At 37.4% G+C, this 23133-nt stretch overlaps 3 protein-coding genes across 3 annotated transcripts; 1 reads left to right on the top strand and 2 right to left on the bottom strand.

The window, feature by feature from the left end:
• The first annotated feature begins 5922 nt into the window (after nt 1-5922).
• Nucleotides 5923-7041, top strand: LOC136833841 (uncharacterized). The gene has a single exon (XM_067096142.1). The coding sequence runs from the start codon at nt 5923-5925 to the stop codon at nt 7039-7041; it is 1119 nt and encodes a 372-aa protein (XP_066952243.1).
• Nucleotides 7042-8006: 965 nt separating this feature from the next.
• LOC136833840 (golgin subfamily A member 6-like protein 25) lies at nt 8007-9176 on the bottom strand. The gene has a single exon (XM_067096141.1). It carries the CDS (start codon nt 9174-9176, stop codon nt 8007-8009), a length of 1170 nt encoding a protein of 389 aa, XP_066952242.1.
• A 6531-nt stretch (nt 9177-15707) lies between these two features.
• On the bottom strand, nt 15708-22340 carry LOC136833658 (uncharacterized). The gene is made up of 2 exons (XM_067095818.1): nt 19790-22340; nt 15708-16641 (listed from the first exon to the last, which is right to left on the bottom strand). The coding sequence occupies exons 1-2, from the start codon at nt 19890-19892 to the stop codon at nt 15851-15853; spliced, it is 894 nt and encodes a 297-aa protein (XP_066951919.1). The 5' UTR covers nt 19893-22340; the 3' UTR covers nt 15708-15850.
• Nucleotides 22341-23133: the final 793 nt, after the last annotated feature.

The raw sequence follows: 23133 nt of genomic DNA, 5'->3' as shown, positions 1-23133 counted from the left end.
CACTGTTGTTTTTTATTCTTAATTCATACGGGAAATTGCTGATTGGTTAAATCTGTGTGAGTTTAGCCTTATTTGGTAGAAGGTAGACGCAGTGGTACTATGGAATATTTCTGCACAGTGTTCATCCATAGTTTGCCAGTTAAAGAATGAAGAAGACGAAGTTGTTTTTATTCTTAATTCATGCGGGAAATTGCTGATTGGTTAAAAATGTATGTTCAACCTTTAGCAGGCAAGAGGTGAGGGGCGCAGTGGTACTATGGAATATTTCTGCACAGGGGGTTCATCCTTAGTTTATCAGTTAAAGAATGAAGAAGACGAAAGTTGTTTTTATTCTTAATTCATGCGGGAAATTGCTGACTGGTTAAATCTGTGGGTGTTCAACCTTTAGCTGGTAAGAGGTGAGGGGCGCAGTGGTACAATGGAATATTTCTGCACAGGGTGTTCATCCTTAGTTCACCGGTTAAAGGATGAAGACAAGTTTTTTTTTTTTATTCCTAGTTCATGCGGGAAATTGCTGATTGGTTAAATCCGTGTGCGTCTAACCTTTTACTGGTACAGGACTGATAATTGTAAGATCACGCTGCCTAGCCATGTTCCTCCATAATTACGTTGCAAATCGGGAGTTTTCTGCATTTAAATGTGTCACCCTGGGAAATGGGGTGAGTGCAAAGGTAGGTTGTCGTGTCAGAGAGAGAGAGAGAGAGAGAGAGAGAGAGAGTCATCAATCATGATACAGAAACCAGTGAGAAACTAGAAAACACTGAATTAGAGAATATATAAAACTGCGTTTCTGAGAGAGAGAGAGAGAGAGAGAGAGAGAGAGAGAGAGTCATCAGTTACAAAACTCAGTGAGAAACTAGAAAACATCGAATTCTAGAATATATAAAACTGTTTTTTTTTAGAATGGAGCTGTTGAGAGAGAGAGAGAGAGAGAGAGAGAGAGAGAGAGAGAGAGAGAGAGAGAGAGAGAGAGAGAGAGTCATCAATCATGATACAAAAACCAGTGAGAAACGAGAAAACATCGAATTATAGAATATATAAAACTTTTCTTTTAGAATGGAGAGAGAGAGAGAGAGAGAGAGAGAGAGAGAGAGAGAGAGAGAGAGAGAGAGAGAGAGAGAGAGAGAGTCATCAGTTATGGTACAAAAATCATTGGAAAAAGTAGAAAACACTGAAATATGGGATATCCAAAACTGTTTTCTATTTGCAAAGTGTGCAGAGAGAGAGAGAGAGAGAGAGAGAGAGAGAGAGAGAGAGAGAGAGAGAGAGAGAGAGAGAGAGAGATATCAGTTATGGTGTAAAATTCAGTGTAAAAGTTCAAGGCACTAAATTGCAGAATATATAATATTGTTAACATTGTCTTCTATTTAAGGGAATGTTACAATATCTATCATAACCATATAAATAAATATAATAATCTGTCAAAATAAAATCAGCGTGATTTTACGATACAAAAGACATCACCCAACGCCAAGATTGAAGGTTACAAAGGTTACTTAACAGTCTTACGACCAGTCCTGACTCTAGGTGAGGAATTTGTGAGGAGGAGAGATTCCTCACCCGGAGAGAAGTGAGGATTCCCTTTTAAGGAAGAGGTAATGAATGAGTTTCTCAGAATGATGCATTTTCGGGGGTAAGGGTGGTTGGAGTTCGGTGGGTGGGGGAGAGTTCAGAGAGGTCATTTATCAACTGCAAGACATTCCACCATGCATAGTGGTTTCTGTGTATGAAGTTTTTCCTGCGCATGAAGTGTTTTCTGCGTATTTCCTAATTCTAATCGACCTTGCATGTTATTCCAATCTGAATTCCCATGTTTCAATAATTCATTCGCAACGCACTTCTACAAAGTGAATTGTTCAAGTTTAAGTTACCACAAACTTCGTCGTTTCTAAAGGACTTTGGGATATAACTATTCATATGGGTCTAAACGCAGCTGGAATTTTTAAACTTCGTCCTCCACATTTCCAGTTTAAAGTGACTCGCAAGGATAATTTCAAAGTACGAACTTTGAGAAGAAGAAAAACTTACGAGAATAAGAGGTGGTATGAATGCTATATTCAGTCATTAGGACTAAAGTGTGTAAATATAAGTAAATAAATATATATAGGCGTGTGGGTGCGGCCACGTATACATGCATTCATATAAATGCGTGTGTGTGTGTGTGTGTGTGTGTGTGTGTGTGTAGGCGTATGATTTTCTACATTTGCACACAAAGCAAAGTGTAATCTTTCCAGTGACATGAGTTTTAGTCATACATGATGAAGCATACCTTACGCCGGGAACAGGAAATGCTTGCGCTCTCTCTCTCTCTCTCTCTCTCTCTCTCTCTCTCTCTCTCTCTCTCTCTCTCGGGAGCTACCATCAACGATTATTATCAATAGTAATGGACGTAGCAGTAAGATTGCTAATGCCATTATTATCACCATTATTGTTGTGGTGGTGATGTAACGGAAGCCACAACAAATTTCACGTAAAAAACAACTTTATTTATTTTTCACGTCATCTTTATCCTGATGTTTAAAAATTATATTACCTTCGTTCTGAATCGTCACAAACCTCATTGAGCTAGGAGTTTTTATTTATTTTTTATTTTTTTTTTTGCTGAAGACTCAGTCTTTTATTATTTTTGCCGAAGAATCAGACTTTTATCTTTTGCTTGAAGAATCAGTCTTTTATTATTTTTTTTTTTTTTTGCTGAAGAATCAGTCTTTTATTTTTTTGCTGAAGAATCAGTCTTTTTATTTTTCTGAAGAGTCATTTATATTTGGGCGGGGCGGCTGAAGAATCAGTCTTTTATTTTTTGCTGAAGAATCAGTCTTTTAATTTTTTTTGCTGATGACTCAGTCTTTTATTTTTTTGCTGAAGAATCAGTCTTTTATCTTTTTTGCTGAAGAATCAGTCTTTTATTTTTTTTCCCTGAAGAATCAGTCTTTTATTTTTTTTGCTGAAGAATCAGTCTTTTAATTTTTTTTTGCTGAAGAATCAGTCTTATTTTTTCTAAAGAATCATTTTTATTTTTTAGGGGCTGAAGAATCAGTCTTTTATTTTTTTTGCTGAAGGTTCAGTCTTTTAATTTTTTTACTGAAGAATCAGTCTTATTTTATTGCTGAAGACTCAGTCTTTTATTTCTCTTTTGCTGAAGAAATACTCTTTTATTTATTCAGTTATCTATTTATTTTTTTGCTGAAGAATCAGTCTTCACACCATAATACATAATATCTGTGACGCCAAAATATACAAAGTTTCTGAGGAGGAAAACTTTACATCCATTTTTCTTTTTCAACTTTCACATCATCATCATTATCTTCCAAGTTTAGAATTAAACTAACTTCAGTCTGAAATCGTTGCTGAACTCAATGAACTCAAGTTTTTTTTTGTTTGACTGAAGAATCATTCTTCCACACCAAAATATTTTGTGACATTAAAATATAAAAAAAAAAAAAAAAAAATTTTTATGGAGGAAAATCCAAGGGCTCGGTTTCCTCTTTCTGCTCAGTCGTGGTTTCCTCTCTGTTTGTCTACTTATTCATTTATTTGCTTATCTACTTATTTATTTATCTGTTTATTTATTTATTTATTTATCTATTTATTTCATCGTTTGCTAGAGTGGGATTCCCTGTTTATGGAGTGTGACGTCATAAGGTGCTTGTGTATTGTTTAGGTAAAAATGATGTTGTATCAGTGAGTAGTGTTTGTCCTGTTTGTGCATACCATCCAGCTCATTTGTGCATACACACGCACACATACATGTGCATATATACGCACAATACATATGCATATATATATATATATATATGTATATGTATATATATATATATATATATACATATATGTATGTGATTGTGTATGTATATGTATATATATATTTATATATGTGTGTGATTGTATATACATATATATATATATATATATATATATATATATATATATATATATATATATATACATACATACATATATGTTCTAACTGCATAACGTCATAAACCACAAAGGCATAATTAGTTTGTACCTGCACTGTGCTTGTACAATGCATCCACAAGAGAGTGACGCCAAAAGATATAAACGAACATCTCGCGAGTTCCGTCTATCTGTCATCTGTCATCTTGCCATTCGTTCGGTTTCCAGCACGAGGAAGAGAAGAAGACGAGGAATCGAAGGCAAAAACGAAGCCTAAGCCACTGACGAAAAAGACGAACGCGACCGTTTACAACATCTCGAGAGATAAGGGATTGGAGAACGGCCTCAGGAAATCCTCACCGGCCGCAGAAAAACCGAAGATTTGCGACAACTGCGTTTGCAAAAGGGGTCTCCTGTGTGAGTCACGGGTCTAAGGGCAAAGGGAGTGTGTCTGTCAGTGCCACTGAATTTTGGCCAAAGGCCAAGCACTGGGACCTATGAGGTCATTCAGCGCTGAAATGGAAACTGAGAGTAAGAAGGTTTGAAAGGTGTAACGGGAGGTAAATCTCGCAGTTGCACTAAGAATCGATTGTTAGGAGAGGGTGGAAGGTAAGATGGGAGAAAGAGAATACAAACGGAGGTACAGTAAAACGGAATGAAAGGGGTTGCAGCTAAGGGCCGAAGGGACGCTGCAAAGAACCTTAAAGTATGCCTACAGTGCACAGCACAAGGATCACTGACGATACTAACCCCGCCCCTACTGGGGAGAACGTGAGAATGAGTATGAGTTTGTTTGCTTTTATGTGCGTGTGTGAACTTCAAATTACGCACTTAGCAGGTGTCCATATGCCCATATATATATATAATTTCGAAGTGTTTCCTCAGGAAATGATTAAACTTCTTAAAAACAAAAAATAAACATTGTCCGACTAAGTACAGAATCGCCCGTCTCTTGTCTCCTTACGCAACCCAGGTTTTGTTTTCCTTCTCGTACAGAAGGAAACGACAAATATTTATTTGTTTGTTTATTTGCGACCCGGACGAGAACTACCGAATTACACACTCTTGTTGAAGTTTCTGGTTCCTTGTGCAAAGGTCAAATTACGTTTCAGGGGAAGCAGACAGACATACAGACAGACGCAATTCCGTCAGCCTTGTTGCTCAGAGACTGTAATGCAATGTCTGAGATTCTGAACGAATGTATCGGACCCTCAGTTTAAATGAAAATTAATTTTTAAATTCTGCAATTAGTGTTTCATCTGCCTTGATACTGAGACCAACTGACTGAGAGAGAGAGAGAGAGAGAGAGAGAGAGAGAGAGAGAGAGAGAGAGAGAGAGAGAGAGAGAGAGAGACTATCATTAGACAAAAGGGTAAATAAAAGATAATCCCCGAATTTATTGCCATAAATGAGGCAAAAAGACCCCGCACTGAGAGAGAGAGAGAGAGAGAGAGAGAGAGAGAGAAGATACATACAAGGAAAATTCCCGAATTTACTGCCATTATTGAATTAAAAACAGCCAATAGAAAGAGAGAGAGAGAGAGAGAGAGAGAGAGAGAGAGAGAGAGAGAGAGAGAGAGAGAGAGAGAGAGAGTCATCCAAAAGCCATTAGACAAAAACAAACAGCAAAAATGTCCGAATTTACTTCTAAAACAGAGTTAGAAAGATCCCGCACAGTGAGAGAGAGAGAGAGAGAGAGTCATCCAAAAGAGATACGTACAGCAAAAATGTCCGAATTTACTTCTAAAACAGAGTTAGAAAGATCCCGCACAGTGAGAGAGAGAGAGAGAGAGAGAGAGAGAGAGAGAGAGAGAGAGAGAGAGATTTAAAGATTCCAGCAACTCATACCACCAACATACGGAAGAAAACGTTATTGAAATCTTTCAAAATCTTTCCTAATGTATTTTGATAAATCGAAATATCTCTCGTGAAATTTAGAAAATCAATGAAAAATCGCGAGAAAGATAGAGAGAGGGATAGTATATAAGAACTAGGTATGGCCTCTGCAAGTAACACACTTCAGAAATGGATTCCAGTTTGAAGAAATTTTGGCCTTACTTGGCCTTGGCAGCAGCCGTTGTTGGGACTCTGTGGTCCAGATGGTCTTCGCATCACGGAGAAAAGTCCAGCGCGGGAGTAGCCATCTTGTTTGCTGTAGCTGCCTATTCACTGATGAGGTTGGTGACGTCTGATGGTGGGGCCGAAGAACCAACCAAGGAAAAGGAACTGAACGAGAGAATTGTGGCGTTGCGAGACACCGCCCAGTGCCAGAGGGAACAGCAGGTGAACATGGACAGGGTAATTCTTCAGCTGCAACAGAAGCTCGACTACTTTGAAGAGATGCAGAAGGAGGGCGACAGGGAACAACGCACTCGCGTGATACAGATCACAAAGGTGATGATGCAACTGCAGGCCTGGCAAGACAGGGCTCACTTGCTCGAAGCTGAAACGCTGCTTCTGAAGAAGGAGAATCATCAAGCGAAGATGGAGAAACAACAGCTGAACGGCAAGATCCTTCAGATCACAGGAGAAAATCGGCGGCTGTTGGACAACGCAAAGGAAATTGCCCGGAGAAACGATGCACTGTGTGAGAAGATAAATGATCTGACTGCGCAGTTGGCAGAGGCAAGCTGCCAGCTTCAGAGGCATGAAAAACTCCTACGACAGAGGGAGAAAGACCTGCAGCTCAAGACCGCAGAAGCGGCGCAGATGGCGAGGCTCATCCAGGAACAAAACAAAGCGACCGAGCAGCGCGAATTCCAGACGAAAGACCTCGACCTCAGGCTCCAGCGCCTGCGGGAGGATGTGGAAGACCTCTCGAAGGAAAACTGTCGACTCCAGTGTAAACTTCAGGCGGCGGGACTCAAGGGGAACGAGCTGACATGCCTGTTGGGGGAACGAGATCGTCGTCTTGAGACGCTGGAGAGGAAGGCCGGTGCCCAGGCCAAACGGAACGACCAGCTGGAAGATGAGGCGAAACAGCTGCGAGGAGAGAATCAGAAATTGTTCTGCGAACTCAAGAACGTCCAGGAGAAATACAAACGCCTGGGGGAGGCCAACTGTAGACTGCAGAATCAGCTGTCGGTCTTCAGGGAATGGCGCGATCAGGTCTGCGCTGGCCTCACGAAGACGGATCAGATCTAAAAAATTTGAGGAGAAAGTTTGTTGTCATACGGAAAGTTTTATGTTTATTTTGTAAAACAACTTTTTGTTAATTCTTCAAGGAAGTTGAACTTGAACGGAAATAAACTCATTAAAATGTTTTCTTAGCGTTTTATTGATCCACTGAGAGGGTGTTTACCAAGAGCTTTAACCTAAGAGGTCAAGGTCATTTATAAGAAATTAAAAAAGGTCATAAAGTAATATAACCATGACTTCTGGAGAATTTATGTCTTGTATGTTTTAGTTATAAAGTCGATGTTTAATGTAAAGTCAGGGTAAAAGACATGAAGTCTACAAAGATCAGGTTAGAACTTTTACCCACATTTCTCAGCCACTAATAAAGCCATTTGGCAAAGTGGATTTTGTCTTTATTTATGTATTCATCACGTTCCATATTTTCGTGAATCAGTTATACATACATACATATATATATATATATATATATATATATATATATATATATATATATATATATATATATATATATATATATATATATATATATATATATATATATATATATATATATATATACTGTATGTGTGTATGTAAATTTTAGAAAAAGATTAAATTCCTATTTAACCCACAAGTGTTTTACCTTGACCTTGACTTGTAATACATTTTGCTAAATGGCTTTATTAGTGGCTGAGAAATGCCCTGTATGAAGTCTACAAAGATCAGGTTAGATCTTTTACCTTGACTTTACATTATACATCAAATTTATCACTAAAATATACAAGACAAATATAGGGCCCGTAAATTTTCCAGAAGTCATGGTTATATTACTTTATGACCTTTTTTTTATTTCTTATAAATGACCTTGACCTCTTAGGTCAAAGCTCCTGGTAAACACCCTCTCAGTGGATCAATAAAACGCTAAGAAAACATTTTAATAACTTTATTTCCGTTCAAGTACAATTTCCTGGAAGAACTAACAAAAAGTTATTTTACAAAATAAACGTAAAACTTTCCGTACGACAACCAACATTCTCCTCAAACTTCAGGATCTGATCTGTTATCGTGAGGCCAGCGCAGATTTCGTTGCGCCATTCCCTCAAGACCTCAAGCTGATTCTGCAGTTTACAGTTGGCCTCCTCCAGGCGTCCGTATTTCTCCTGGACGTTCTTGAGTTCACAGAGCAATTTCTCATTCGCTCCTCGCAGCTGTTCCACCTCATCTTCCAGCTGGTCGTTCCGTTTGTCCTGGGCACCGGCCTTCCTCTCCAGCGACTCAAGAAGACGATCTCGTTCCCCCAACAGGCATGTCAGCTCGTTCCCCTTGAGTTCCGCCGCCTGAAGTTTACACTGGAGTCGACAGTTTTCCTTCGAGAGGTCTTCCACATCCTTCTGCAGGCGCTGGAACCTGAGCTCGAGGTCTTTCGTCTGGAATTCGCGCTGCTCGGTCGCTTTGTTTTGTTCCTGGATGAGCCTCGCCATCTGCGCCGCTTCTTCGGTCTTGAGCTGCAGGTCTTTCTCCCTCTGTCGTAGGAGTTTCTCATGCCTCTGGAGCTGGCAGTTTGCCTCTGCCAACTGCGCAGTCAGATCCTTCATCTTCTCACACAGCGCATCGTTTCTCCGAGCAATTTCCTTTGCGTTGTCCAACAGCCGCTGATTTTCTCCTGTGATCTGAAGGATCTTGCCGTTCAGCTGTTGTTTCTCCATCTTCGCTTGATGATTCTCCTTCTTCAGAAGCAGCGCTTCAGCTTCGAGCAAGTGAGCCCTGTCTTTCCAGGCCTGCTGTTGCATCACCTCCTTCGTGATCTGTATCACGCGAGTGCGTTGGTCCCTGTCGCCCTCCTTCTGCATCTCTTCAAAGTAGTCGAGCTTCTGTTGCAGCTGAAGAATTATCCTGTCCATGTTCACCTGCTGTTCCCTCTGGCACTGGACGGTGTCTCGGAACGCCACAATTCTCTCGTTCAGTTCCGTTTCCTTGGACTGTTCAGCTCCTTCATCAGTCCGGAGAAACCTCATCAGTGAATAGGCAGCTACAGCAAACAAGATGGCTACTCCTGCGCTGGACTTTTCTCCGTGTTGCGAAGACCATCTGGACCACAGAGTCCCAACAACAGCTGCTGCCAAGGCCAAGTAAGGCCAAAATTTCTTCAAACTGGAATCCATATCTGAAGTGTGTTACTTGCAGAGGCCATACCTATTCTTATATACGTCCCTCTCTCTATCTCTCTCTCTCTCGATTTTTTACTGATTTTCTTAATTTCAGGAGAGATACTTCGATTTATCAAAATACATTAGGAAAGATTTTGAAAGATTTCAATAACGTCTTCTTCCGTATGTTGGTGGTATGAGTTGCTGAAATCTTTAAATCTCTCTCTCTCTCTCCAGAGAGAGAGAGATTGAATTTTAGAGTTTAGGCAGAAAAAGTGTTTTGGTTTGATTGCACATGATAGTATGTGTGAGTTCAGTTCATTTGGATTAGGAAATCTAATGTGTGTACCGTAACTTTTTTTTATGTGTGTAATGAGTTCAATTGCGTTTTTTTTTTTTTAAATATTCTGTCCATGTAACCCGTTTCAACACCAATGGCTATGCAAGAGTGTCAACATCTCTTTTGTGGTTAAAAAGTTAAGTATATCTTAGTTTAACCAGACCACTGAGCTGATTAACAGCTCTCCTAGGGCTGGCCTGAACGATTAGACTTATTTTACGTGGCTAAGAACCAACTGGTTACCTAGCAACGGGACCTACAGCTTATTGTGGAATCCGAACCACATTATAGCGAGAAATGAATTTCTATCACCAGAAATAAATTCCTCTTATTCTTCACTGGCCGGTCGGAGATTCGAACTCGCGACCAACAGAGTGGTAGCTGAGAACGGAACCCGCTCTCCCAGCGAGGAATTTTCTTTTGTGGTAACAGGTGTATATATATATAAATATATATATATATATATATATATATATATATATATATATATATAATTTATATATATATATATATATATATATATATATATATATATATATATATATATATATATATATATATATATTATATACACACTGGCCATGTAAGAGGAACGCCCAAAGACGTGAATTAAACCAAAAGAACAGATATAGAACTACACACACCTGAAAGGAAGCATTGAGACACAACAACAAAAGCCCTTACGAAAGCATAACGCGCAAGCGCGCGTGCGTGCGTGCGTGTGGGCGTAATATGTGATGATGCAATAGTACCTGAAAAAAAAAGATAAAAAAAAAAACAGCTACTATTCGAAATGGTGTTTTTCAGGATCATCCACTGTGGTCAGGAAGCTTTTTTTTTTTTTACATCATGTATTCAGGAACTAACCCTTTTTTCTCCCCAAAGGAAATAGTCATGCCCAGTGCCCAGTGCCCACAGCTATGCGTAAAAATAGATCGACGTCAAATGGCGGGTAATAGTGTGTATTTTACAGTTTCCTGACATTTTTATTTATTCATTCGTGTTAATTTAATTTGTTTTTCTTTTCTAATAAATGATCTCGTCTGTCGTGTTAGCCGTTTGACACTTCTTTCCGACGAACACCGTAATATTCTTTGGAAGCTTAAAGAATTTCAAGTCAGTGGCCCCTGTGGTGGGCTTGTTCCATATGAACAGGATTCATCTTCTGATGATAATAATAATAATAATAATAATAATAATAATAATAATAATAATAACAATAATAACAATAATAATAATAATAATAATAATAACAATAATAATAATAATAATAATAATAATAATAATAATAATAATAATAATAATAATAATAATAATAATATTTTTTGGAAGCATGAATTTCATGTCAGTGGTCCTTTTGGGCTTGTTCCATATGAACAGGATTCATCTTCTGAATAATAATAATAATAATAATAATAATAATAATAATAATAATAATTTTTGGAAGCATGAATTTCAATTCAATGGCCCCTGTGGTGGGCTTGTTCCATATGAACAGGATTCATCTTCTGAATAATAATAATAATAATAATAATAATAATAATAATAATAATAATATAATAATAATAATAATAATAGTAAACAATCAGATAAAAAAAGTGAAGTCATAAACTTCCTTTCTTTACTTCCTTTTGTTATTTTCTCGGGTCTGGGCAAGAACAGGACCTCTCTGGTCGCCCGCCCCAACTGGCCCCCTAACACTTCGCACGTCCGTCAACAACCATTACGGTAATGAGTAACGAGAATCATTATTGGCTAATTCACTGACAAGAAACGCGTGCGTAACGACAGTCGCTCTTTTCTTCAGGATATGTGCACACCGGAAGTCTGATACAATGAAGAAGTTCTCTATTTCCTATGAATTCGCGAACTTACTTATCGTCCTTTCTATTTTCGCCTTTCTAAGTTTATTATTATTATTATTATTGTTATTATTATTATTATTATTATTATTACTGGAGAAACAAATCCACAGTTATGTACATGTACATATATTTAACGATACAACTGTACAGATTCCTCTGAAGCTATCTCTGTACACTTTAATCTTTTAAATATATGTACATATACATAACTGAATATATGCACATATACATAACTGGATTTGTTTCTCCACTTTAAGGAACATGCTACTACTACTGCTATCATTATTATTATTATTATTATTATTATTATTAAGGAACATGCTACTACTACTGCTATCATTAGTATTATTATTATTATTATTATTATTATTATTATTATTATTCAGAATATGAACCCTATTCATATTGGAACAAGCCCACCACAAGCGCCATTACTGACTTTGCAATCTGAGCTTCCAAAAATATTATAGCGTTCATCAGAAAGGAATGACAGAAGGAAATGGGACACACAGAATGAAGAGATCAATTGTTAAAAATGAAAAATAGATATAGATAGATAGATATAGATGGATGGATGGATGTGTATCCAAATAAAATATGTGTATACATATATAAGTAATTAATCACAAATAGAGAGAGAGAGAGAGAGAGAGATAATTCAATAAAAACTTTTAAATAAGTAAAATAATGCAAAGCAATTCTGACAACACACGTGTGAAATGAAACACACACACAGAGAGAGAGAGAGAGAGAGAGAGTGTGTGTGTGTGTGTGTGTAACGTTCCTAACAACGCTGTTCCTTTACTGACGTACTTCCAGCGTCAACACAACACTCAAAATCACACATTACATAACTAGCGCGTTTCTTCACACCTAGACTACAAATGTCTGGTTAACTTACCAAAACATATACAGAAGGAGGGAACAGAGCATTTAGGCCAAAGGCCAAGATCAGCTGGGACCTATGAGGTCATTCAGCACTGAAACGGAAATTGAGAGTAAAAGATTTTAAAGGTGTAACAGGAGGAAAACCTCGCAGTTGCACTACGAGCAATGGTTTCGAGAGGGCGGAAAGTAATGCCTACATCGCATCGCGTGAGGTGCACTGGCGGTACAACCCCCCTACGGAATTTTTTGTTTAGCACCAGGCCCAGGGAGATGAACGTAAAAACATCAACAAATGACGGTAAATTATATAAACACATCAACGGTAAATATTCCGGTAGGCGACTGGCGGGAACCATGCAGGTCGCGGTAGTCGTCTTCAATTTTACCCTCCGTTTTTATATATATTTATGGCAAAGGTATAATGCCCGGTGAATATAATCGCACATATTGAAAACGGGAGATTGGGTACGTTTTCATTTTCAGTAAATACCCTGCTTTACAGCAGCGGTAAGTTCAAATAGAAAATAGTCTTTGTCTTCACTTCATTCCTCTCACTCGCTACCACATAAAAAAAGCTATGAAATTTACCAAAACTAAAAAAGTGGCTTTTGAAAAAACAAGTCTGAACAAAGGACTTGGACAAGAAACAATGACGTAAGTAAAAGAACGAAGTGAAAAAGCAGTGCAAAAAAAAGTTTGCAAAAGTTAAAGTAAACTCAGGCAACCTGTTCAAATAACCAGAGTTGTTTTATAACGCATAAAAAACTAACAAATAAATTTCCAGTTACAAAAACATCGAGTATAATATTATATACATGTAATATTATATATATAGTAGGAAAATATTATATATATATATATATATATATATATATATATATATATATATATATACATAATTTTTACCACACCCTGGTTTATATATCAAGCTACAAATGTCGCTTAACATCAAATTCACGCTACCTCCAGGAATATCCCCGATGGGGAATTATCACCGAAGGGGAATTTATAAGTGATAAATGGACTGGTACTGCCGAGTCTCGAACCCAGACACATACTTATCCAGCGACTCCAGTCGACATTCGACTCGGCAGTACCAGTCCATTTATCACTTATAAATTCCCTTCGGTGATAATTCCCATCGGGGATATTCTGAGGTAGCGTGAATTTGATATTGTGACATTTGTGGCTTCATGATTGTATATATATATATATATATATATATATATATATATATATATATATATATATATATGTGTGTGTGTGTGTGTGTGTGTGTGTGTGTATTATATATAATGTGTGCATTGATTACTTATACAATTTTTACATAAAACTGCACAATAATCAAACAAAATTAATTCATTTTCAGAGCGGTCAAAGAATAATGTTCCTTAAGATTACCGAGACACTGGCTTTAGCCTATCCAGCTTTGAAGGACGAAAATTTCAACGGTTAACTTTTGATTAACAGAAAAGCTTACTTTCTTGAAATTTCGTTACATATTTTTTGCCCACCTTGACAACTGCTCAATTGCCGCACAAATTTTAACTGGATTATTATTATTATTATTATTATTATTATTATTATTATTCAGAAGACAAATCCTATTCATATGGAAATTAAAGCTTCCAAGGAATGTGGTGTTCATTCGAAAAATGTAACAGAAGGTAATGGGAAATACAGAAAGAGATCAGTTATAGGAATACAGATAAATTAACAAACAAATAAATAAAAATGTAAGTAGATTATTAAAATGCAAGAACTGCATTAGGGTAGTCACGCACGGCATCTTCCCTAGAACTTCTGAAGTTCCAATCGCACGACATCCTCGGGGAAGAATAACGGACATCTGGAACTGAAAGTTCGACAGGGAGGCACATTTACTGCATATTGGTACAGCTGTTCAGCAAATCTGGTCGCTATCGGCACGAAAGAGGGATCAGGAGTCACTGGTATATGTGAAAGATCTCCGTTAAATTACAACTTATGAATGACAAAGAGACCATCCGTCGATGGTCCAAATCACCTGCACATATTATGAAACACCATATGCTTGCAACACAACGTTTCCTGACAAAACAACTTTCTTCTTCGCCCTACTATGCGTGTGATACAATTTCCTTTTACCTTTTACCTAATTGGAAAAAAAAACTTTCCCCGTCACATTTTTGTAGCAAAATTTCCCGAAACGGCGATAAGTATTTTAGTCAATCGGTCTGGTGGCAAAAAATGAAACAGGAAAATGGTCTCCTACCTTCTTTCGCCTTTTACCTATAAGGCAAGTCAGTTCACAGCTCTAAGCGGTAAGTGCTTTCACTTGTGGGTATTTCCAGATCGAAGAGTGAAAGGGGCTTGTTTACCCGTAACCATACGACTCGAAACCAGCTAACTTTCGCTTCCATTCGTCTATTGTTTGTCTAACGAGAGAAAATATGGGGATCAAATGGCAGCAAATCTTACGAATACAGGTAAATTAGTTCTGTGGTATCACTGACCTTACCATAATCATAAATTGGCCTTATCCTTCATTCTCATTTTAACAGATATTTCCGTTCCCATCTAATCATATCGAGTGAATTATTCCTCAAAATGAGTATGGTAATGCCTCTCATAAGCAACCCATAACTTTAACAACTGTGTCTCAGTAGATTCTCAACATCTGTTTTCAAGTATGGTCTCTCCTTTTCAAAAGACAAATATGGCTAGTGTATTCAGGTTTGTAACATATAGCGAAACTCTTTTATTATACTATTAATCATTTTGTATACAAGTATTTGTATATTAGCTTTTCATATTTCCATTTGTAACATTTACCAAAATACTTTCAACCCCTTGAGATTTTACGTCTCAAAATGTCAATGTGTCTAAGACCACACTGACTGAATATGGCCACACCAATGTTTTTCTCGTAGTGCTTGCAGTGAACTCATTTTTTGGGATGCAAAACTGGTTTTGTTTTCATTTTGAAGATGAATACCTGCCCTTTATTGTAGAATGTTCAGAAGTGGAAAACAAAGCAATGAAAAAGTAAAGGGCGTGAAGAAACTCAAGGGTTGGAAATAGGATGGTATCATTTGACTTCCTCAGAATCTCAAAGGGTTAATGTAAGCACTGTGAAGAACACAATTTATAAGTTACAAACCACTAAAACAAATTTTGTTTCCATTCAGGACACACCAGTATGCAAGGTTATTTCTAGGTTCCAACCACATTTATCCTAAAAACATTCTGACAATGGAACAAATAAACAAGAGGTACAGAAAGGGACTAAAATAAAATGCTACCAGATAACTCAAAAGATTACTCAAAGCTCACTGGCACTCCCTGTTGCCACATGAAACCAACACTAAAAAGTTCTTTGCCATTCGCTATTAATGGATAATGGTAATAAATGTCTTTGTCATTAATGGATAATAGCAATAAATGTTTCAGGATTTATGAATGAAAAACAAATTACACACACTTTCTGTATATAGAAGTTCTTTAATTAACATCACTGGAAAATAATTCGCAAGTTAGTTAAAATCAAAGTAAATTTCATTATAAATCTGAAAAAATAATATTACCAATAACTATATTATGATCTTTCCACTACTTTAAATCAATGATGATAGGAAGTCTCCAAGAGCAGTTTTATTTTTCAAACTCCTGTCCACATCTTTTTCCATTTTTAACTTAATTGTTTTATTCAAAAAGTCTCGCTCCTTGCTCTTAGTTTTAGATTTCTTACTCACTAATAACCCACTCTGAACTTTTAAAACCTTGTTAACAGGTAAAGTGTCAACTATTCTTTCAACCACATCCTTTTTCGAATGTACCTCCCCAATATCAGAGTTATCTTTGCTCTCCTCAGAATTACCATTCCATAAATTATCTCGTTGTGGTGATATTTCTGTTATTCCTGGAGGTTTGTCTGCTTTAAGCTGTTCTCGGTGTTTACTTTTCTTCAGTTTTTTATGGTACTCACTATTTGGTGATGATATTAGCAAACCAGCATTCAGCTCTTTGGCTCTTTTCTTTTTCTTCTTTTTATCTGTTAACAAACCAATGTCCACAGCTTTTTGTATTGTTTTCCTTGGCTCTCTCACTGGTAATGACTTCTTCATATTTTCAGGTAGAGGACAATATGCCTTAAATTTCTCTTTACACACTAAGCACTCAATTTCCAAGGTATTCCTCCGAGTGCGGTAGAGCGAGAGTCGGAGCTTCTCGCTATTCTTTAGCCTTTTTACATTTTTTCGTTCCTTCCTCAGCAAGGCTTTAATAAGCTGGCTCTTCTTCAACTTGGGGCGCTTCAGAAGGTGGGATCTGTATAATCCCGCTTTCCAGGGTGTAAAACATTTTGTACAGCAGATGTCCCCTCTTAATTCATCATCTTCAAGTGAACCTATGAAACAGACAACAAACATTCATTAAAATGCTATCTATAATTTTAATTTTAGAGTGAATGTGGAAAAATGACAGCACAGCTTACTTTTTTACCATTTTGAATCCTGTATTATTAAAGTTAACTTGAGAAAATATGGATACTCCTGTGTTTTATCTTTACACTGACAATACAAAATTCTGACAAAATTCATCGTTCAGAGAACAAATGCATCTTCAATTTCACTTATAACTATACATGAACTTTGGTTCAGCTGAGGGAGTCTTCTATCTCACCTACACACTGAAGACTTGAAAATGTCAAATTTATTTTGCTAGGGGTGAGAATACCCTTAGGATTCGGGAGAGTGGACTCATTAAGCGGCAGAGGGAGAGAATTGAAGAGATATGGAGAAAATATCTTGACCAGTGGTAATGAAAAGCTCATGCTTAACCCCTCTAGCTATCTTCCTAGTAAACAAGCTATTTGCCTATGCTTTCATTTCACTAAACTTCAGACGAAGATTCATACGCGTGAGAAGTTCAAGTTATGACATCTTTCACCTAAACATTTTGAAAAACTTCAAAAGGAATAGTTAACATTATGCATGAATTGACCACAAGCATTTTCTCTGACAATATTTCCTATGCTGAGACCTGACAGGACAGGTTACTGCCATTTAAACTGATGTTTGTACATCTACTTATATCGTTACAGGATTAGGCATGACGTGTTTTCTCCCTAACCTCCTCTGTCCTGTGCACTTTGCATCTGAACTCATTTCAAAGGAAGGTCTTCTACTGCACTCTTTCTCTGTGATTTTCTTGGTCCTCTCAAGTCTTTGTCCCAATAGTTACTGTTCTTCATTCCTTCTCATCACATGTCCAAACTCTCGTTCTTTCAGATCTGGGTCCTTTTTCCAGCTGCTGCATGCCACATATCTCCCCACTTCCTCAATCATTACACGATCTTCCCATGCACTCTCGACTATAAATCTTAATCCTTAAAAGTTACAACTTTTCAATAATTTTTTCTGGAAGTGCCCATGGGTCTGCTGCATGTGTACACATTAGAATGAATTTTCATTTACTGGTAATCTGGCTCTCTTGCCACTTCATCCAGTACAGATACTCTTTTCCTACTCACTTCCCAGTCAAATGTCCCAAAGTAACAGAAATGTTCTACATCTAAAACCTGCCCCTCTACTGCAACGTGGTTTACCACTTCCACCTGTCCCCATTTGCTCTGATATATTTCATGCTGCAAAATTTCTACTTTGAAATCCCAAATAACTCTCGTAACTCCTTGCTCCATTCAGTAGGTGGCAATAAAATCACCAGCACTCCTTTCCCACATCACCCACAAGGCCACTTTATTGACTGTGCTATTTCCTTTGCTTCCATTCCAGTCACAATAAGCTTTGTTTTGCTCATGATGGCATTTAGTCCTCTCCTCCTCGCTTCACTCTTTCACTATTTAATCATTTCCATATTTTCATCACATTCTAGTGTTAATACTAGGTTGTCAACACGACGGCAGGTCCCAGGGAACTCCTTTTCTGCATTCCTTTATAGTCTTCACCATTATTACTAAGATAAACAGCAAACCACTCGAGGCTCATCCTTAAGGGAGGAAAGTATTTATCTCAAACGAATTTTGTTACAACTGCTACCGTCTCAACTCTACATTCTGTGTTATAGTATAGTAACATCGCTGGCTTAAAAAGTCTTTCTGGTGCCATCTACCTTTGTAATATCCACCAAAATGCTTGTCTTGATGCTCTGTTAGATGCCGTTTCTGGATCCTGGGGTTACCTTACTATGCAGACACCTCCTGTTGCTGGCTTCTCTGCCATGACGCCAAACTGACATCTATCAATTATAAAAACTGTTGTTTTTACTGCACTACCTTCTCCAGGATCTTCACAGCAGGGAAATGTCAGTTCATGAAAATTATTTAACATAAGAACAAAATATACAGTACATTATTGTGATGTTTACTCACTATTACTTGACATGATGTCTTTAGAAACAAGATTAATACACTGGAGGAAGATAGTACTTACATGGATTAAGAAACAAATATAAAACAGTGCAATTTATAGACAAATAAATGTGTTTCATAATTCTGTACTGACAGAAACATTTCAAAAGCCTAAACTTAACAATAATTTGGTTTACAAAGCAGTTTACAAAGCATTGCTTTTCTCTTTTCTTTAACTTATTAGATATGACACATATTTCAATGCATTTGCTTTCATTTTATAATGAATAAAAATTTTTAAGTTTAAAACAATTCTATTTTTAAATGTCTATGCTTTGCACTTTCAATAAAATATTTTCACTTTCTGGTGAAATAGATTATTTCAAGTCTGACTACAAGAATAAGAACATATCTCCTCATCCATTACAAAAAACCTCTCGTCCCACCCATTCACAGGCACAAGATTCTACTCTCCAGATCATCCTCCTTTTCTTATCAGTCCCTCTTCAAAAGACTAATTTCATACCTGCTTAATCTCATGTGATAACATTAAAGCTGATAAGGATACTATCTCAGAACAGGGAACACAATCATGTTTTAAAGCTTCCAAAATTTTTACATTATGAAATTTGGCAAAGGAAGGACTTAGATACATCAATACTGTACTTTGGGAATAGAAGTACTGTATTGTAGGTTAAAGTATGTCATGGAAGGATTATATCATGCCTTTTGTAAAGTCTACCTCTACCCATTTTACAAGTAACCAGCACAATAAATTCTAAAGCAATTCATCAATTTTGATTATTATGCTTAACTGCTCACTAGTCAGGGCATTTTTAAAAATCATTTTTATACTTTTTAGTTTGCAAATAGGCAACATTCGAACACAAGATAAGAATATTTAAACCATGGAGAACAATACTTGGAAAAATACAATACAGAATTCTATGGGTAGGCATCAAGGTACATCAATGTATTTTCAATACCATGGGTCATCAAGAACACGAGAGCAAATGTTATTTACCAAGTCTCGTTATTTCCCTCTGCAACACTGAGCAAAATCCAAATTTGCTAATTGTAATTTCTCTAATTGCTCAAATTGCCCTCTTATGTTTATGTGCTACAATTTCTATGTTTACTAGCACCATAGTATTAATATTGAAGATGAAACGGGAACAAAACTTACTTGAAACTAGTGGGCGAATGACATCTAGAGGCACACACTCCCACTGCCTCATAACTTTCCTCAAATACCTCTCAGTGGGTGGATTTGGAAATTCTTCAGCCATTCTTCACACCAACCCTGCAAAACAGTGAAGAAATACATCTAGTTTCTACCACAGGTGTACTTCATATTGAACAAATGGTTAAGAATGGTATCAAGACTCAAAATTTACGGCCATCATCACAATATCATTTAAAGCCATTTTTTGAAGAAACTGTCCACAACTGTCATTAATTTCTTATAAGTATAGCTTCTGCTAAAACTTACGGTACTCATAATTAAAAAAACACCTATTAAAAAACTTCATATTTAATGACACACACAATCTTTCAAATAGGCTGAGAAAGGAATCTTGATATTTTCAAAAAAATGCTAACATTTCATAGAAACAAATCTTATCACTTATCATTGCCCTTATATCCAGTCTAGATGCAGACTGACAAGTCAAATCACCAGTTATACTGTATAGGTGATAGAAAATATGAGTCAAAAAGAAAACCACGATATAAAGTTTTCAATCATCAGATATGTCTAGGTCTAGACTATATTAAAGTTACCTGGTTAACTTCCATGATTAATGGGTAGCACATCACAGCAGTGATTGACAAATGTTGGGAAGTGCAATTTTATATATCCTTATACCCATATACAGGCAGTCCCCGGTTATTGGCGGGGATTCTGTTCCCGACAGCGTGTCGATAACCGAAAATCGCCAAATATCGGCGCCGATAAGCGGGGATCAGTGCCTCTGTTAAGTGGGTACTGACGATGATCTTCGGTTATCGGCACCAATAAGAGGATATCGGCACATATCAGCACCAAAAATCCAGTTACTGTATTGTCATTGCTAGAGAAGCACCGTAAACTGGGATTGCCAATAACTGAGGCCGCCAATAACCAAGGAATGCCTGTAATCCTCACAAAGTTTACCCTTACACACAGGAATAAGTATTCTTCCCATCCATTCGTTCAGGACCTTTCCCGCATCCAGACATACCTTACCCCGGTCAGTTCCTTGTGTCTTTCCATTTGTCAGCTTCTTTTCAGCTCCAAACATCCTCAACAGTCACTTCTTCAAGCATTCTCAAACTTATCCATACACCTTCCATTATGCTACCAAGGGGGATTTGTCTAATGCAGATTATACATTTATATTTTACTTAGCTAGGATAGACCAATCACTGCCATCTGAACAGTTTTAGCTGTTACTGACTTATAGGGAAGGAAAGGTTAGGATGGATTTCTGTATTGTACTCCATGACTTTCAGTACTGTCATTCAGGTTAGGTAGGACCTGGTGCCCATGGTTTCGTTAGGTTAGGATGTAATGGTAAAATTTGACAAGTTGCCCATAACTGAATTCAGTATAAAATGTAGTTTTCCTGATAGTTCCTGTATGAATTGTGAATGATTTTCCCATCCATTATTGTTAGTTATCATTTATTAGCTCATTATCCAGCCATCCTAATGGCTAACAATTTGGGGGACCCCAATGTGAAACAGGGATTTCAGAAGTGAGGAAAACGAAAAAGTAAGTAAAAGTGGAGATATTCATTGCAATTATACATCACAACCTTACCGTCAAAAACCTAACAAAACCTAGGATGCCAAGTCCTTCCTGACCAAGGGGCAGTGTAATGACCAAACAGGGATGAAAGGCTCTTGACAAAACAGATCTGAAAAATTCAAGGATCCCAGAATCCTAAAAAAAAAGTAGCACCAGTAGCCTACACCACCTACCAGTTTAAACATAGAAGGAACCATATGAAAAAATATTTAAGAAAACACCAGTCACACTGGTTACATATTATATAATTATCAAGTAGATGTTTAATTTCTGTATCCCTTAAACCACCTCGGTAACGGGTATGCATTTACACTTGACATGATGTAGAAGGAAAGTTATTGCACATATTAATGTATACACATAAAAAAATACATAAATGACATACATGATTGTGGGCTGTTGTACAATCTCTTTAGACTAATTCCCCTTGCCACATTTTCATTTTAATGATCACACACAGTAGGTCTAACGATACTTTTCCCATGGCTAATTTTGTGATTTATTCATTTTTGACCCTCCCTCTACCCAAAAAACCCCACTTTTCCTAGTAAGGGCACAGAAGAATTGCACAGTACTGACCAGGGTCACAGCAGAACTTCAATCCAGAGCCCCATACCCAAACCTGGCAGAGGGGGCAAACCCCTCCCCTCAACCCCAGGGTATCACAAAGCAATGGTTTGCACCAACAAGTCAGAACAGTTTAAAACAAAAGATGGGCTTCAGCCATGGGAGAAATAGCATAGCCTAGGCTAAATGGCGTGGTTGGAAAAACCTAGGTAGAACTAAGCAACAGCTCTGCATGCTTATTACTTTGAAAATTGATTTTTCCTAAAGTATTTTGGTTGCTTATTGAAAATTTACCATTATTTTTTTGTCGGTCAACTGCAATTAACCTGTGATTAACCTCAGAAATTGTATGCTGGCCATCCTGAAATGTTATCATGCATGTGCAGTGGTATAGGGGAGCTTTTGGCAAAAAGTGGAGTTTCCCTGGGGACACCGGGGGACCCCAGCTAAGTAACATGGCCTGCTAGGTTTGGTTAGGTTTGGGCACGTTGGGTTAGTATAGTTCCTTTTATAATAGGTTTCCTTTGCCAATCCCTTCCTGAACATATGGCTCTCTGATGACTTGCGCATGCGTGGAACCTTTCCATAACAACAACGGTCTTTCTCCCAACATTTCCAAAAACCTGCGTTCCCAAACGGTCCCCAACCATGTTGGGCATATGGGGTTAATAACAATTGACCGACAATAAACAACACCACCTCCCTCATCACCAACACTAAAAGTATAGGACAAATCAATTTCCTGGGTAACAGTCCGTGCAGAGCTCTTGTTTAGAAATACTAATTCTCTTTTTACAACAAAATGTTCAAAGCACACGTTAAAACAAGGGGAAACAACATTTTCAAACAGAAAATACGACGGTTTAGTAAAACATCACCGCTGATCCTTGGCTGTGGCTATTGGCTTAGAGTCTACCTGCTACTAGCTTTCAAAAGTCAACGTTTGTTAATTGATTAACTTTGATGTTAAAATAGGCAGCCATGAATTTATCTCTGCTGAACTTACACATACAAACGAAAAACAACGTATGCAATTGAATGAGCACGAGTTTGAGTAGTTCAACATGTAATTCCCCTAGTTACTAGAATAGTAGTAGTAATCGAGGGATTGCCCTATGAAACGGCTCTTCTGTGCTTCCTATTTTTCCTGAGGTTGCCCTTCTTTAAGTGAT

This window comes from Macrobrachium rosenbergii, chromosome 52 (assembly GCF_040412425.1).
Source record: "Macrobrachium rosenbergii isolate ZJJX-2024 chromosome 52, ASM4041242v1, whole genome shotgun sequence".
In the NCBI taxonomy this organism is placed as follows: Eukaryota; Metazoa; Arthropoda; class Malacostraca; order Decapoda; family Palaemonidae; genus Macrobrachium; species Macrobrachium rosenbergii.
Note: the sequence above shows the minus strand (reverse complement) of the source record. Positions and strands in the feature narration are given on the sequence as shown.

What these genes read in the sequence shown, in the direction of transcription:
- LOC136833841 (XM_067096142.1), top strand. Translation starts at nt 5,923, where the DNA reads ATGGATTCCAGTTTGAAGAAATTTTGGCCTTACTTGGCCTTGGCAGCA.
- LOC136833840 (XM_067096141.1), bottom strand. Translation starts at nt 9,176, where the DNA reads ATGGATTCCAGTTTGAAGAAATTTTGGCCTTACTTGGCCTTGGCAGCA.
- LOC136833658 (XM_067095818.1), bottom strand. Translation starts at nt 19,892, where the DNA reads ATGGCTGAAGAATTTCCAAATCCACCCACTGAGAGGTATTTGAGGAAA. An exon ending in CATTCGCCCACTAGTTTCAA is followed by an intron (nt 16,642 to 19,789) that starts GTAAGTTTTGTT and finishes TCTGTTTCATAG; the next exon opens with GTTCACTTGAAGATGATGAA.